This window comes from Podarcis cretensis (genome assembly GCF_951804945.1).
Source record: "Podarcis cretensis genome assembly, chromosome: 7".
In the NCBI taxonomy this organism is placed as follows: Eukaryota; Metazoa; Chordata; class Lepidosauria; order Squamata; family Lacertidae; genus Podarcis; species Podarcis cretensis.
In genome coordinates, this window is record NC_137176.1 from 71,004,366 (window position 1) to 71,021,172 (window position 16,807).

The 16,807-nt window shown below is 40.3% G+C and overlaps 1 protein-coding gene across 8 annotated transcripts in view; it reads right to left on the reverse strand.

Moving 5' to 3' along the window:
* Positions 1-16,807, reverse strand: part of UBR5 (ubiquitin protein ligase E3 component n-recognin 5) — a 67,581-nt gene that overhangs the window by 6,580 nt on the left and 44,194 nt on the right. For 6 of the 8 annotated variants that reach the window (XM_079984805.1, XM_079984809.1, XM_079984811.1 and 3 more), the window contains 25 exons: positions 16,610-16,756; positions 16,398-16,516; positions 16,177-16,303; positions 15,933-16,062; positions 15,567-15,727; positions 13,718-13,957; positions 13,130-13,253; positions 12,272-12,383; positions 11,611-11,742; positions 10,817-11,074; positions 10,254-10,522; positions 9,683-9,894; positions 9,259-9,489; positions 7,730-7,803; positions 6,222-6,394; positions 5,514-5,627; positions 4,207-4,424; positions 3,646-3,766; positions 3,468-3,566; positions 2,985-3,228; positions 2,057-2,171; positions 1,603-1,747; positions 1,038-1,168; positions 611-671; positions 134-309 (listed from right to left, as the gene is read on the reverse strand). In XM_079984805.1, the coding sequence (XP_079840931.1) occupies positions 134-309; positions 611-671; positions 1,038-1,168; positions 1,603-1,747; positions 2,057-2,171; positions 2,985-3,228; positions 3,468-3,566; positions 3,646-3,766; positions 4,207-4,424; positions 5,514-5,627; positions 6,222-6,394; positions 7,730-7,803; positions 9,259-9,489; positions 9,683-9,894; positions 10,254-10,522; positions 10,817-11,074; positions 11,611-11,742; positions 12,272-12,383; positions 13,130-13,253; positions 13,718-13,957; positions 15,567-15,727; positions 15,933-16,062; positions 16,177-16,303; positions 16,398-16,516; positions 16,610-16,756 (3,933 nt within the window). The remainder of the gene's footprint in view (positions 1-133; positions 310-610; positions 672-1,037; positions 1,169-1,602; positions 1,748-2,056; positions 2,172-2,984; positions 3,229-3,467; positions 3,567-3,645; positions 3,767-4,206; positions 4,425-5,513; positions 5,628-6,221; positions 6,395-7,729; positions 7,804-9,258; positions 9,490-9,682; positions 9,895-10,253; positions 10,523-10,816; positions 11,075-11,610; positions 11,743-12,271; positions 12,384-13,129; positions 13,254-13,717; positions 13,958-15,566; positions 15,728-15,932; positions 16,063-16,176; positions 16,304-16,397; positions 16,517-16,609; positions 16,757-16,807) is intronic. The other 2 variants (XM_079984807.1, XM_079984806.1) reach the window with 2 other exon arrangements.

A 16,807-nucleotide genomic window follows, 5' to 3' on the forward strand; every position in this document is an offset into this window, starting at 1 on the left:
AAAGTCTAGTTGAAATCATTGTAAACCTGGTGCTGAATTGCAAAATCTTACGTCTTTTCGTGACCATTACTTTTATACACATTCTAGTATTTTTCACACAAAGCGATGCACACAAATCTTGAGAATATTTTACCTGCCAATATTTCTGAAACAATTTAGTCTGGCTTCTGTATTTTTGCCAGGCCTCGGTGTATAAAAGCCACGCTTTCCAGGTTGATAGAACAGTGGTGCATTGTCATCACCATCATCTGTATCATCTAATTCCATGTCTACCACACTGCGACTGGAACCATGACGTTTTCTGTTTTCCTTTTTTTAAAAAAAGAGAAGTAAAAAAGTGGTGTTTTTTTCTGCACACTAATGAAGACTGAAATATTCTTCACTGTTACAAGTTGTCTGTCAAAACCACATCCAAGTAAAAAAAAGGGAATTAAACAAATGGTAAAGTTAATGGAATTGCACACTTAGTTAAAGGGAAAAGTTTAAATAAAATTTAGTTTCATCACCACAGTACTAGACTGAAAGAATCTTTCCCTCTTGCAAACAGTCCAACATATTCCATGCACATAACAGTAAACCAATAAAGGCACTGTTAAAACATTTGCCTTACTTGTACTTTATCTGAAGAATCCAACAAGCCAAGGTCTAGGATACTGTCAGCTCCGTTTTCCCTTTTGAACAGAATGAAAGAAAAATATTTAACCAGAGTCAATATCATGCTTTAAAATTCAATTTAAATGTTATTGTAATTTAGTAAAATAAATCACTTTTTTTGTCCTTCAAGAAATATGGAAAGCGGGCACAGATGGATTTTACTAGCTGCTAAATGATCTGTCTTCCTTTCTCAATATTCTGAATACCCAACGAATAGTTTTCCAGTGGGAAAACAAAGAAAAACAAGTACAAAACCACAGGAATTCTGTAGAGGAGCTACAACGTACAAAAGATCTAATTCAATTTTTCCCCTGTGACAGCTCAAAGCCAGGCGCAATCTAAAAAAGTTTTCCCTTAAGGATTTATCCCTAACGTTACTTTACCTTCCATGCGCAATAATGAGTTCCATAGCTTCATCCACTCTCGCTCGAAGGGAATCTTCACTGGCAAGCAACAGAAGCAGCTGAGCAGGAGACAATTCCAACAGCATGCCAGTGATCTTGCTTGCAAATGCCTGGAAACAAGAAATTAATATCTTATATTCCATTTTTTCCCTAGTCTTCTCCATCTGCGTGGAAATTACAGATTCAGGAAACTTCAGCTGCCCTAAATTCAGCCCCCTGCTGTAATTTATGCTTGTGGGCTTTTGCATTTATTTAACGCGAGGCAGATGCTCTAGGTATGGATCCTGTTACATATTTAGCTGCTGCGCCACTGGAATCCATCTTGAAGCCCTATGCCTAGGGGAGTACAGGATCCTCAACGGAGCCCTACAACTACAAAGAATTGCAGGTCTAAGGCAAAACTCTTTGTATTCTTCAGCTTATTCACTATTCACCAACATGTCAAGTATGTGTAGACACACCCAATTTTTAAGTGGAATACAGTACATATTAAGAAACAAGAATGATTTTTGCCACAGTAGACAGAAGAGAACATGAGCCTTACAGGTTGCATTGCTTGTACACGGGGATAAAGTCTTTCACCCAGGGCCTGCCGATGTGCTGGAAGAGGATCGGGGTCATCGCTAGGATTCCCTTCTGATGCGGGTCGAAAAGGCCTGGTATCAATGGAGAGCTGCCTTCTAAAGTCCCTTAAAAACAACAGCAATTCATCAGAAATTGTCTTTGCTCTCCGAAAGGTCCACATCAAATGCACTACATACAGGGTATGCTCCTGCTGCGCTAAACCCATCCTTCCCCACCTTTGGTTTTGTGTCCCAGTAAAGTGGCAGGTGCTTCCTAGTTAATTCTTTTGCTCACTTTTGAGGCCCCGTTTCTGAGGAGCAGTTAATTTAGAGATTTATTTTCTGCCTTTCAACGAAACTCCTGGTGAGAACGAGCAATTTATTATTCCAAATCTTCTCCTAATTTGAAGTTAACTTCAAAAGAAAGCTACTTACCTATCCCTGTCCCTCCGAGAGCCAGTTCGCAAGCCGCTGCTGTTCCTCCTCATTTCTCTTTCACGCTCCCTTTCCCGATCCCTTTCCCCTCTGTTTCGTAATCTCTGCATGAGACCTTAAAGGGGCAAGACATACTTATGGTTTGTAAACAATGCTCACATACAAATACTATGAAAGATCATGAAACTGTGGAAACCAAGGCTGAGGGAGAAGAACACAAAATTTAGCCTGGAATCACAATTCCAAATTAAGATTTAAAGACATATATAAATCAGGCTTGTTCATCAAGTTCTTTTCTACCACCACACAATATTGGAAGTTTACCTTAAAATATTTGAAGGAAACAAAAGTTAAAATGTAACCCTTCACTGGCTGAAGCCTTAAAAAAACAAGCCAAATACATGTAACTAAAATAAAATCCATTTGCTTTCCCCTGTTTAGTCTTGCCTATTACTTTTCCTTTCTTCAGTTGACTCCCCTTTGATGAAGTTTAGCATATAGACTCAAGGCAGGAATCTGTTATCTTGTATTCTATGGAAATAATATGGAACCAAGCAAGAATTCTGGCAGTCTGACAATTCTTCCTGTTCCCACCCACACACACAACCAATGTTCTCTTAGTGATCTGCAGGCATCTTTATTTCATGCTAAAATGTTCTACACTATGTTTAAATGAAGGATTGATGGAGAATACAGATTTCCCCCCATCAGAACTGTGTGTATTGTGACCACCTTAAGTGCACAGACTTGTGATGAGTGCAAAATTCAGGATCCTCAGATTTACTGTTAAATAAGCAGATGTGCCCCTCGTAATGATTTGAAAGCCTGAGGATAATGCAGAACCCTGCATAATTTCTTGCCCCTCATCCTGCTTCACTGTTCCAAGTCTTCAATGTTATACATAACACATTTATTACAATATACTTACTTGTATGTGTCCCTTTGTTGGCATTCTGAATACAGTCCAGATTTGGAAGCTTCTCATTTGACAAAAAAGCTTGTGCAATGGCAGTGTAAAAGCTTCTTGCTACACCACTGCCTTCTCCTGGCTCATCCTTAAACGTGACCTTTACCCTGTGGACAGCCATTGGAGTTGTAGCACATCGGCGACCAAAATGATTGTTGAGCTGCCTCATCGTCTGCTGAATTAGAAGATCTCTATCCCGATCAACCTAGAAAACACATTAGGAGAACATGGTAAAGAACAGACAAGCTAAAGAATGAAAATACGATCTACAGCCACACTAGCACCCAAAAACATCCTTCAGCTGCAGCATACACAGCGATGGCTGGGCCACCATTTTACATCCTAATTTACTGAGGTAAGTAATTGCAAGAGCAACAGGATAACCACAACTGTTCATCTTTTAAATCTAGCTAAACTCAAAAAGATAACACTAAAACTTCTTACCTCTAGTGTTAAATCTCTAGATTGTTGGTTTCTCAGTTTTTCCATTTCTCGGCGGAATTTAGATTCTTTTACTTCAAACCCACCTAATTCAGTCAAAATCTACAAAGAGAAAGAATGTATTAGTAAAAGGAAAGGCCTACAAAAAAATCTAGCTGTCTTCCTTCAAGAAGATACTTACCGATCCTGGTTCCGCTCCTACATCTTCCATGAACACTCTTCCAAATAACTCTAGGGAAAGCCGCCAACGTCCAAGCAGCATATCATGAGAAATAACCATCCCCATAAAACTGCACTGTGGCCTGGCAGACAAAAATTTAAAAAGAACCAGGAGAACAGAGATTACTTTTATATACTAAGCAAGTTAAAATTAGGATTATGTTGTGTTCAGTTGCTGCCAAACAACTCAAGTTTCTAGCAGGAAGAGTCAAGTGACAATCTCTCTGCAGTTTCCATCAAGGATTATCTTGATCACAAGCACATGAATTAAATAGCAAGGTAACGTACAAAGAAAAGTGGCACTCGCGAAAACAATGCAAATACCAAACAGCAATGGTAATTGCAAAAATTGAATAAGAACTAAGATGGAAACCCTGCGTTCACAACACAGCCATTTCCTCTCTCTCTTTCCTGCTGCTGTTGCCTATCCCAAGCAGTCATTTGTGGCAACTAACACTCCTGGCTATGCAGTACTGAGCACAAAGGAGTAAAAGTAAAGGTGTTGTTTTGTAAGTAATGGTACCTGAAGGATGTCAGAGGTGGACCTTCACTTTCAGTCAGTCCAATCTCTGCCAGCAAACTGCTTTTCAGCTGTGCTGCAAGATCATGAGCTGAAGGGCCTGGCTTAGAACTCTCCGATTCTTCAGATGGCACATTTTGTTCTTCTTCCTTCTTCTGCCGATTCTGCATGCTCATTACATTTTTTAAATTTGCTGCGTAAGACATTTTGGTTGGAAGAACCTAAACGAAAGGGCATTGAAACAGATTTGTAAAACACTGCAGGGTATTTTCATGTTCTAGACTCGTCTGCAATACTATTTTGGTACAGTCTACATATCATCATTAACCATCGTCAACTTTATCATGAAAGAGCTGATCTTGGCTTCTTCGCTCTGCCCCAACAACAAGCAGGAGAAACAAACCTGGCATTATGTCCCAACCAGGGACTCTGGTTTGTTTCACTCAACCAAATGCAATCTGTAAATCAAGACCAAACTTTGCCTACAGATCATGGTTTGTTTGGAGCAAAACAAATCCCAGCCACTGGTTCAGACATAATGCTACAGCCCAGCTTAACGCATCCATAGTGAACCATTAACTCTTGTCATCATGACATGCAAACAAGGTCACTATAGTGCAAGAACCTAAAGTCTAATACTAGCTGAGTCAGAGTCTGGATTAACTTGACTGGTCCTATAGAAATCAGTGGGATCAATGTTCATTTTTATTCATGGATCTCTCCACTGAAACAAAGCAAGCCCTAAAAATGTCCAAGCTGATAATATATTATACATAGTATTATAGACTGAGATGAGAAGCTCTCTAAAATAGCAATGTGGAATTTTCAGATCTAATATTCTATGGGAGCAGGCCTTTTCTCTTCCAAATTTAACTTTGCATACACACCAATAGCCATGAACATTTGGAAATATCCATTGTGGATGCATCCATCAAAAAAAAATCTAACAAGCTTTTTTTAAAAAAAACAACTTCTATGCATTCCCACTTGGAGAAAGAGTTAATATCTATCTGACTGCTCACTAGAGGAGCAGGCAGCAATTGCATTTGGGTAAGGCCTGCCTTCCAGCCACTGCAATTGCATTTCCAGAGTCTGAAATGAATACTATGGTAATCTTGTGGCTCTTTAAGGCAAGGTAAAGTCCTTAGCAGGCCTGGAAGGGAACTGAGAGTAGTGGATAAAGAAATATGGATATATAGACTTGCTCTCATTTTTTTTAGCAAAATAAGAGTGAAAAGAGAAAGTGGACGAACGGAGAGGGAAAGAAGCAATGTTATGAATTTGTAACATGTATCACAATAAATTCATACCTCAAGACAGTTTCTATCCACAGTCACTTCCATTAAACACTTTCCACTATTGGCAGAGGATGAATACAGACCCTGACTTGGCCGACCAAACAAATCTTCTTTTCTAGCATTTGGCTGAAAAAAACCCAGAGGTAATTTACATGTGAGCCAACACTGATGCAGATGCAACTTTCCTGATCACAACGTAAGCAGCTGATCCATGCATCTCTTCTCTACAGTGAGAATTTCTTTTCTTCCTCACATGCCACCATGCTTTGAGGAAGAGTAACATGCCAAAAAACTACTGGCTGTATCAATTCCTGTCCTGCATCTGAGCAAATTATCTACCCAGGCCCAGGAACGGCACTCCAAATGACTATTACAGGGTTTAATCTTAAGGAATATTTTGCTTCACTAACATTAGAACAAGACTGATTAAGGCACTTGGGTAGTTAGCTTGCTTTGTAATGGGTGCGGGGGAACTAAGCAAAGCAAAAAAAGCTGTTGTTTGGAAAGACGGAAATTGGAATAGTGTACTGTATCTTAACAAAAACAATATTGACATATTGGACAATAAGGGACTGAACTTCCTACTGCATGTATTAGCAGAAGTTGTGGCTGATTTACAATCGGCTCACAATTGTTTAACAATGGCTAATGTGTCTGGAGTATTAAATTGTGTGTGCAGCTTAGGAATCAAGCAATTTAAGCTTTCTCAGTTAATATTACCTGTAACAGATGTGGCTGGTCTGCTAGTGGAATGGCCTCTGCTAGAGGAACTTCAAAAGGGTTGGGCGGAATACAGCCAAGGAATGTCATGGAATCTGATCGTCGGAAGAATGGATGATTTTGGCCTGTTTCAGCTGGAAGGGAGTCATCATCTTTGTCATTAAGTGTAGCACCTGAAAAGTGTCCAGTTAAAACAAATCATTACAATATAACAGTGATTATTTGATACAGATTTGCTCTGTTACTTTATGCTGATAACACTTCTCCAGTTTTCTAGGACAAAATATCAGAAGTTCCACTTTTGTCTGCTTCTTGATTATTAGCTTATATTTTTTGAAATTATTAAAAATACTAATTGTGATTTATTATTTATATGCTCCCCATCTGACTGAATTGACCCAGCCACCCTGGGCAGCTTCCAACAAAATAACACCCATAATACTTTTGCAAGTTTAAAATGCTATATAAAAACAAGGAACAGCATTTAACTACTCTTCCCTTTTAAAATATTACTATGACTCCCTGTCTATTTTTTAATCCCCCCTCTTTTCTACCATTTACTTCTCTTCCTTGTCATTTATCTTTCTATCTTCCTCCAATCTTGTTGCTTTCCCCTCTTTCACTTCCATTCCTCCTGAAGGAAACTTCGGCATCGTAGCCAGTTCCTTTATTCTTTTCAAATACTTCAAAGCTGAACTTGTCAGATTACTCATTGGATTTCTATTCAGACTGCACTTCTGCAGACAATTTGTCTTCTTTTTTCAGTCTCTCGCTCTCTCTCTTTCTTTCTCTCTCTCTCTCTCTCTCAGGTGCCCACATCCAACAACACAATCACTTTTTTGCAACTAAGCTACTGGAATTTTCCACCCTACTTTCAGGGGAGAAGCAAAAAGTAGAGAAGGGTGGCAATACAGGTTCCTAGTACCCATATAAACCTGTGCTGGCTAGACTGAAAAATTGAGTTTCTAAAGCCTTCTAAACTCAGCCCACTAGAAATTCCATTTTCCAGCATCTGCAAAGGAAGTGCAGTCCATGTGAATGCCTACATCTTAAAATGGTATTGCTACTGCCACAAGCCCTTATTTCCTAGCTTCACAAAGTTAAATCTGGGAAAGGAGAGCATAGGAACAAGCAGAGAGGGACAGTGGGGAGCTCATCCAGGTGTCCTAACGTTAGGACTTTTTGGAAGATTCTTTTAAAAACCACACTAGGAATACAAGATGAATTGGTGCAGGTGAACCCATCACTACCATAAACCCCAGAAGCTGACTAGGTAAGTTATTCAGTGGCAGAAGAGACACTATGAACATTTTCAAAGGCACTGAACCCTGGCACTGAAATAGGTCCTACAGCTGACCCCTGAAAAAAACCAGCTAGGACTTCATTTTTATCAATTTTATTGTGCTTGAACAATTATCAATGTCCGTGAACCATTTAAACCCAAGATCCAGAGATATGATCAAGTCTCTATCCAGCTCCCCACAACCCCAAACTGTACAAGTACTAACTTTGATTTGTGTCATCATCATTTTCATGCTCTGAATCTTCATTGTCAAGACCAAGTTCCAAAAGTTCCCGGGTCCTTAAAAAAAAAGTGATGACAGGTTATTTTAGATGGCACGTAGTACTAAAATTTACAACTAGTGCTACACAAGAAAAATTATTAAAAAATATTGTATCAGCTATACAGTCCTACAGCTATACCATACACATGCAGGTCCCGCTTTCCTTAGAAATCGTTCATTAAGTGAGTGTTTGCATAAAAAGCTTATGATTTCCATTGATTCCTATGGGGGAAATCCCAACGCGTTCCCATGGCTTGCTGGCCTACTGCTTGCCCCTCCATCCTGAATTACTTCCTGTAAAGCTGCCATTTTCACCAAGATCAGGGTTCTTATTGTGCTCCTATTTCCTCAGTCACAGCTTCATTTGAGAAGGGTCGTCCACGTCCAGCTGCTGACCGGAGCTGCAGCCAGAGGCGCCATCCCACCCCACACCACCCCACAAAGCTGTGACTAAGGAAAGAAATCCAATAAAGAGCCTGAGCTCAGTAAATTGGCAGGTTTAAAAGAGGCAATTCTCAGATATTTGTATACACAGAGGTTCCGCTGCTCGGGTATCTGATTCAGATGTTCATGTAATGAGGTTAGGGTACAAATTCTTATTGTCTGGATAAATGAAATTTTGTATAATGAGTGTTTGGAAAATTAAGACCTACATGTATAGTGTACTCATATTTTTATAATGTAATGTTCTAACTATAAATGCAAGTGAACGCTTAGTGCCAAACATATTTATTTGTATCATTGTGTGTAACACCTTTCAACAAATTGAAAAGGGTAGTTTAAATCCAAAAAGCTGAATATATTTAAATCCTTCCACTATTTTAAAAACAAATTGAAGCACCCAAAGCAACAACATTCATTTCCTAAGAAAAGGATAATTGGGAGAATAGTGTGTTTATGATTATGATGAACGCTTCACTTGCCTTTCAAAAAATACTTTGAAAGACAAAAGAGAAATAATAGGATTGGTATGTGGGTCCTTGTAAATTGGCTTCTATGAAACTATTATGTTTCTCGGTACATTGTTAAATTGTTGTTTCCTGTTGAAAGAGCTTGAGTGCCTGAACTTTGGTTTCGTCAAAGAGCTATGAATATATCCTGGGAGAGGAATGGAGGCATGTGACCATCAATACTATTGCTCTGACCAATGTATCATTCTAGACCACCTTTCTGGTTTGGTATTGGGGGTCCATAACGTTCCCTCCTTCATTTTGCAGATGCCCAAACTGAAAATGTTCATATTTCTAGTGAATTCTCATAACCAGACCAATATTTCAGCAATAGCTAAATTCCAGGTAACACAATACTTGATTACCAGAACTGCATCATCTTCAGCTATACATATATACTAATCTACTGCATATGCTACATATATAACCACAAGACACATGCATTAGTGTTATGAATCAAAGGGGACACCAACGCCCGTGCACAACCTAGCTATATTTCCATTGAGTAACTGGCTTCGGTACCTCTTCCGTTCCAGCTGAGGTGTATCCAAGGTAGTCTGCTGGTTCATTGCTTTAATCCAATAAATGAGAGCTTGAAAAACATACGCTACATGTTTCAATGAGCAGACATCCAAAACTGGAAGAACATCAGAATGCTCATCGTTGTGAGAACGCATCAAGGAGAGGGCATAATTTAGGAAGTCCCCCCTTGCCGACATCATCCCCTGACGAGCACTAAGCAGTGTAGCACGCCTGTAATGATAAAAAACAAAACAAATTGTTTTGGGACACGGAAGTATTGCATTTGAGATCAGGGGTGGCTAATCTTTTGGTCAGCCAACCCTCCAAGGGCTACATATCAGTGTGGACAACTGCACTAAATTTTTGGCTTGTGGTTACTTAGGGGGAGAAAATAACATACAACTATTAAGGTACATTTGCATACCTTCTGCCCTCCAAAGTTCTTAAGCTAGCTTCTTCTCGTGCTGTCATCCTCTCCCTCCTGGTTGAGTTCTGTGATGCATGAAGTGGGTGGTTTGGGTGCCCTGGGTCTCCAGCAGAGGCAAGGGCAGAACCATAGCGCAACTGAGCTTCGGTGGAGTCCATAATGCTCACCATCCAATTCCACGTGGGTATCAGTTTTTCCTCAACGTAGTTCTAAATCAAATGTGATCAACATTTTGTATACATACGCACAAACATAAAAAATTCAGACAAGTTCTGAACCATACCCCATTGAACCAATTACACAATGTATCCACTTTGTTCTTCGATTCCCCTAAATTTCAGATTCAACTGTTACCTTTACTTAGTTCCCCATCCACCAGTTTTAGGGTCTGGAGGAGGGGAGAAATTTCCCTTCCTGGTGGCCAATGTAGGGGGCAGAAGAATGATAATAAGCATGAAACGGTAGTTATTTACTGTGACTATACCAAGGAATTTAAAGGTGGAAGCCAGATTTTGCATTAAAGACAAAATTTAAACACGGAAATTGGCATATCTTTGTTGCACTTTACCTGCAAATTCACTGCATCCTGGTACGTCAGCTTCACGGCAGCTGGGATCTGAGAGTACACCAGGTGATTGTATTTGGGAATGAGGCCCATCAGATCAGATATTTGTCGGATCACAATGCTATATGCTCTCGCCAAACTGCTTGCTGATGTTAAATAGCTGCTAGCATTGCTAGCCTCAAGAGCCGCTGCTGCTGCTGCCGCACTTGTGCTGATGGTGCCACTTCGACGCAGGTTTGATGGATCAATATAAATCAAGCCTGCTGAACTTGCTAAAAGTAGAAAGAAACACATTCAGGGGACGTCAACAGCTAAACAGAAGTGAGCTCCAGTATTAGCACAAAGCAGATGATCAATATTTGATCCTATCCTATCCTATCCTATAAATGATTCTTAAAATAACAAAGCACTTCACAGCAGCTTATGAGAAGATGCACATAAATTACTTGTACCCCTTCTGATCAAGAAAAATCAAAATCAAAAATCAGTTCACTGGGTAGGAAATAAGAAAAAAGAAAGGCCCAGAGGGGTAAAAAATAAAATAAATAAAATCATTTTTATAATACCTGCTGGAGCAGAGGTACTAGATGGAGCAGTGCTAGTAGTCCTCTGATTCTGGGTGTTACGTACAGCCCACTGCATTGAGCGGGGTGCCTGGGCAGCACCATTGGCATGAGAGCTGTTTGTTGTTCGCTCCAGAGGCTCGTCTAGCATAAAGGTCTCTTGCTCTATATCATCACTCTGGCTGCTGCTGCTATCTGAATCACTGGTGTCATTGGACTGAGAGTCATCCTCAGAAAAAAATGCTGGAACACTGCTGGCACCTGAGGGGGAAAGATATACTATAAGCGTCACTGATAAGAGAGCAGGGTGAGCTTTATTTATTAGACCAGAAATCCAAAGTATACTGTGGCACTCAGCTCCTACAAAGTAAGAAAAACTTTTAAAGAAGCACACAAATATTTTCCTACCTTGCGTTTTTTCAACGTGTTTTTAAAAGACAGAGCTGCAGGTGCAACCCCACCTTTATACATCCCTCAAGCTGAAAGCATAGCAACATTATTAACCTGACAGTTGCTGCTTGATTTTATTTTGTTTTAAATTGTTTTTGTTGCTGTAACCCAGTCTAGGAGCTTATGGTGAAGAGTTCTGTTAACAATAATAATTAACCATTTCTGATTTTCTCCTACAAAACAGTCAAGGTAACTTAAAAAATAAGCAACTTGTAGAGGTTTGCCCATCAACCTCTCTCAGACTAGGGGACACATTAAAATTCTTTTAATAATGTACAGCAATATATTGTTTCCCCCCCCCAAAAAAAAAAATACATAAAAATGAAGGCTGATAAAAAGAATATTACCTGCTTCTGATCCTGCTGTAGCTGCAGTGACAACACTTCTGCGCCCACTGGCATTGTCCTGGTTGCTATGGTTACTCTCACTATCACTCTCAGTTTCTGCTGCTGCTAGAAGATCCAACTCCATATCACTTCCTAATAACAAATTTATAGAATTATGTTAACACAGTGGTCTGCATGATACAATATTTCAGATTCTTCACAAAGCTATCTTTCATTTTAAGCTCTCCCACTGCTCAACTGTTGAGAAGATTAAGGCACTCCAGTAGTACATTAACTACTGCTTAACTCAACCGCAGAAAGCCATACATTTATCTCACAAGCTTGCTGTTTTTGATACCAATATTACTAATGCACAATTACCAACACATATAGCAATACAAGTTAGAATGGAATAGGGGGTTGCAGTAGCTTTCTGTTTCGTTTCTAATCAACCCAAAGAAGGTACAACTTACAGTTCCTTGTGTATGGCAAAACCTACAGGTTGCATCCAAACTAAGCCACACTTAGGTCCCACTGAAATAAATGTAGAATGTCAGCCATCACTACCTTCAATGGGACCAAAGTGAGAGGAAATAGGACTCACTGAGGTACAGAGGACTTATTCTGGATCCAACCCTGTGCATGTCTTAAAATGACTAATAAACATGTCCACGTATCATACCATCTTCATCATGCTCATCATGCTGCCCTTCTGCCTCAGCATTTTCCTCGCCATGTTCTTCTTGCTCATCATGGTGGTCTTCTTCCCCAGCTACCCCTTCTACCACCTCAACCTGAAACAAGAATATTTTTTTTCTTTTACACTGTGTAAACATCTTCAAGGATGTTTTGTAAATACAGCTCTCAAAGCTATGGCTGTTTTAGACATTTTCTATATTGTTCAATACACTTATTTTGCGCTCCATTCCTAGTTTTGGGCCAGCCCTGTAACATTTTGCTACCTTCGGCAAATAACAAAATGGCACCTCGCACGCCTAACTCCACCTACAGAAGTATGGCATACTGATAGTTGAATCTTATTCTAAGACTGGTGATGGGACATATCTGCTGTAGAATGTCAAAAGTAAGTGATGCTCTACTATTTTTCAAACATATACATTTTTTGTTGCGATGAATATAAAGTGAACACATTGAAAAGTGTTGCTGAGTTCGTAACAGCTTTTTGTTATTATGTATTTTCTAAATTAAATAGAACTTTGAGGCTAAAAAGTGGTCTCATACTCATAAAAGTTGGGAAAAGGGGGCATCAAATTGGCTACTCCCAGCTCAGACAATAGACAAAGCCATTCCCTAAGGTACCACAGAACTTTCTGCTGCTAGAGGCTAACATGGATTCATTTTTGGTAGTGTGTAACACCAAGGTTGTACACTCATTTACATCCCAAATTGCAGTACAGCTGAAACTTTACAAGCCAACTTATTATTTTGCATTCTAGTACTAGATTCATTTAACACTTGCACTGATATCTACTTTAAAATAAATAGAAAGTTGCCCATTGAAAACAATTAAGACAACAACCTCTTCAACATCTGCTGACACAATGTCATCTTGTTCTTCATCTCTGCCACGAACTGGTTGAGACTGACTGATCCGCCTTTGCTGTGGATTTCTAATAATATAGGACGACTGAGACTGACTGGAACTACAAGAAAGAAATAAGCCTTTTTTAAAAATATAATTATATATATTTACACAGCACCATCGCACATGATTTTCTTCTCTTCGCACAAAAGTATCAACTTTAATACAGCAGACAAAAGAACCTCCATAAGTATATTAACATTTGTTGAAAATAGTCAGTTGAATATAATAGATTTCCCTTCCTGTTTTTGATAGCTTCTTCATTTAAATTATTTTGAGCTACCAGCCCAGTCCACTTCCTATGTTAGCTGTACACCTTGTTCTACCCATGGCTTGTTTAACAAAACCACAAGCCATCTCACAGATGATCAAAGGAGTCTCAGCTTGTTTCTCCAAAGCTTGGTTTGTCTGCCAGCTGCTCCTGCTTTGCGCCTCTCTACCATAGTGAATGTCTGGGGATGGATGGCCAAAACATATATGATTTACAAGAATGCATTTATAATGATAAACATTAAGGAGCATTACCTGCTGGATTGATCAGATGACGGCCGGGGAGGTAGTGGTTCTACTGAGAACAGTTCTTCGCTGCCTTGCATAGCATCTATACTAGTGCTTGCCAATGTAAAAGGTGCCGTAGGACGTGCAATACCCATTCTGACTGGGATAATGAGGGATTCCGCTACATTGCACAATTCCTCCACAGCGTAAGGTAGCAAAGCTTGGAACACACGCTTGCATTTCCCAATTGGCTGCGGAATGAAGTTACTGGAAACAAGACATGGGAAGGGAAAACACTGACATCAACAGCCACATTCAAAAAGGTTCAGAATACACAAAAACCAGAACAGGTTGTTTAATGGTTTTGTATTCGCACAACTATTTCTGTTCATCCTGTTCAGTCAATAGTCAAGCTGCATTGCTTCCCTCTTAACACTGCTAAAATACAGCCCTTCTTTCTGTCTCTTTGGCAAAAATTCTGATCCCCACCTCTAGTTTAGTGGTTGGCCTACTGTTCCACTAGCAACCCAGTGGATACAAAACAGTATGTTGAACTTTACCTTAAAACTGAAATAAAGTTAGAAGTATATTATACAGTTGGAGAACTACATTTATGAGGAAAGACTCAAAACACAACAAGCTTAATTATAAAACGATGACTAACCCATTCATGTAGCTTTTCATAAATCAAAGCATTTTATTTACTCTGCAGTCTTTATAGCAATATGAATCAGAGGCATAGTGTGGTACCCAAGTTATACAACCATGGCAGGCTTTGGCTTACAGATGGTAGAGGACAGTGATACTATGTGGTATGCTGTATGGAGACATGCATCCCCATTTGTTCCTATGTTTCAGGATACACAGCATGAGAAAGCCCCAAGGTTTCTGTGTAATAATGCTATCTGTAGACACAGATGTGCGTATTTGTTTCATTATACTAACTGAAACATGGTTTGAATTCACTCTCCAGAGGACTGTTTCCAGTTGACGTGTACACCACCTACAAAATACAATGACATCTACCCTTGAAGATGATCTGGAAGTTGCAGATGATGCAGAACATGGCCACATGGCAAGAGCGGTACAGCAAGATGAGACCACACAACACCGATCCTGCATGAACTACACTGGCTACCTATTTTTGGGTGCTGGGTCCAACTCAGGTGGCGCTGTGGGTTAAAGCCTCAGCGCCTAGGACTTGCCGATCGAAAGGTCGGCGGTTCGAATCCCTGTGGCGGGGTGCGCTCCTGCTGCTCGGTCCCAGCGCCGGCCAACCTAGCAGTTCGAAAGCACCTCCGGGTGCAAGTAGATAAATAGGGACCGCTTACCAGCGGGAAGGTAAACGGCGTTTCCGTGTGCGGCTCTGGCTCGCCAGAGCAGTGATGTCACACTGGCCACGTGACCCGGAAGTGTCTCCGGACAGCGCTGGCCCCTGGCCTCTTGAGTGAGATGGGCGCACAACCCCAGAGTCTGTCAAGACTGGCCCATATGGGCAGGGGTACCTTTACCTTTACCTTTTTACCTGCTAGTTCTCTCCTTATCTGCCAAGCCAGGCCTTGCAATCTGCTGGAGGCAGCTCATTTTGTAGACACACCAGTGAGCATAGCTCGCTATGCGGGGGGTGACATGGGATAGTCTTTTTGGGTAGCCTCACACTTGCAGAACTCCCTCCCTATGGGGATCAAGTTGTCCCTCTCACCGTTTTTAGAAAACAGCTTCATTCACACAGGCATTTGGGAGAAGTCTGAGAGCATATAGCTACTCTTGATGCTACTGAACTGGTGAGGAGCATTTTATAAATAACAATTCTTAAGCATTTTCTTTCACTGCCCCAAGCAGTAATTTAAGTTTTTTTATATTAAAAAAAGCTTACTTTTTCTTTTTTGAGGAAGCCATTTCCACACTGAGGATAACAAAAACTCTTGCCACAGAACGCAGAAACCTCATTGTAACAGAAATTGCTTCTTCTCTGCGACCTGGAGTGTATTTGTTCTGCAGTTCCTTTACAAGTGTCCCCAGCAAAGTATCTAAAAGCTGTAAAGAAAAGTTTACTGGAGCAAATGTCTACTACGGCTACGCAACCATGCAAATTCTTGTGCAAAGGAACTGAATACAGAAGAGTTATGACAAACTTGCCACAACTTAGAACTGCTAATCACATTAACGCTCATACCTTCTAAGGGCATAAGCACCGAATGGACAAATTTCTTTGGCACTGTGTTATTTAAATATGCCTTACCAGTATGTCTGCTGTACACTTTACAATAAGGCAGTGTGTAAAACAGTCCAGCCGAATAGTTCCACTTTGCTGATTAAGATACACTTGTTCTTCAGGCAACAGATGACCAATCCTACTGCTTGCACTAAGACTTGGAAAAAAGCAAAAGAAAGCAGGGGAAGAGGAAAAATAATGTAAGTTGCCAAGTCTATGATACAAAGTCAGTGCTCAAAAGTGTAATCATAACTAGTTCGTTAATACACACGGGTCTTTGTTCTCCTGTGAGCCAAACATGATCATAGACTTCAGTGCATTCCAATCTTGCAAAACCCGTTCCAAGGCAAGCTGTGCAAATCGTGGAGGTTCTAAATCATGATCTGGCATATCCGAATCTAAAGCCAAGGAATTAAAGAAAAGCATGTAAGCAGTTGCTGCAGCAGTTGCTACAATAAGAGAAAAATCTTGCAAATGAGAAAAGGGTCCCACCTTCAGGATTTGCAGTCTTACGATTACGGTCTTCCCTAATTCTTGGTGGCCTGTACTGGCAATGTTCTACTGTTTGTCTTGCAACTGTCTGCACCAAGAAGAGCAAAAGATGTTCCCCCCTGTAAACATACAAACAAACCAAGAGTTGACATAGGGACTACACTGGGGCTTTTTGTGGGGCAGATCAATCCCACTATACAAGGGACACTTGCCTACTATTTGGCATGGTGACAAGGTTCGTGGTGGTAAGCAGCCGGAAAAGCAAATCAAGACGAGCAGACTTCTGTCCTGCAATTAATGTTTTGCACTTGCATTTCTCCCAGCAATCACAGTAGGCTGTTGGGGATGTGCGTTTGAGCCTGAAAGGAGAGACAAAATGTTTAAATACATTTTATAAATTTATAAACAGC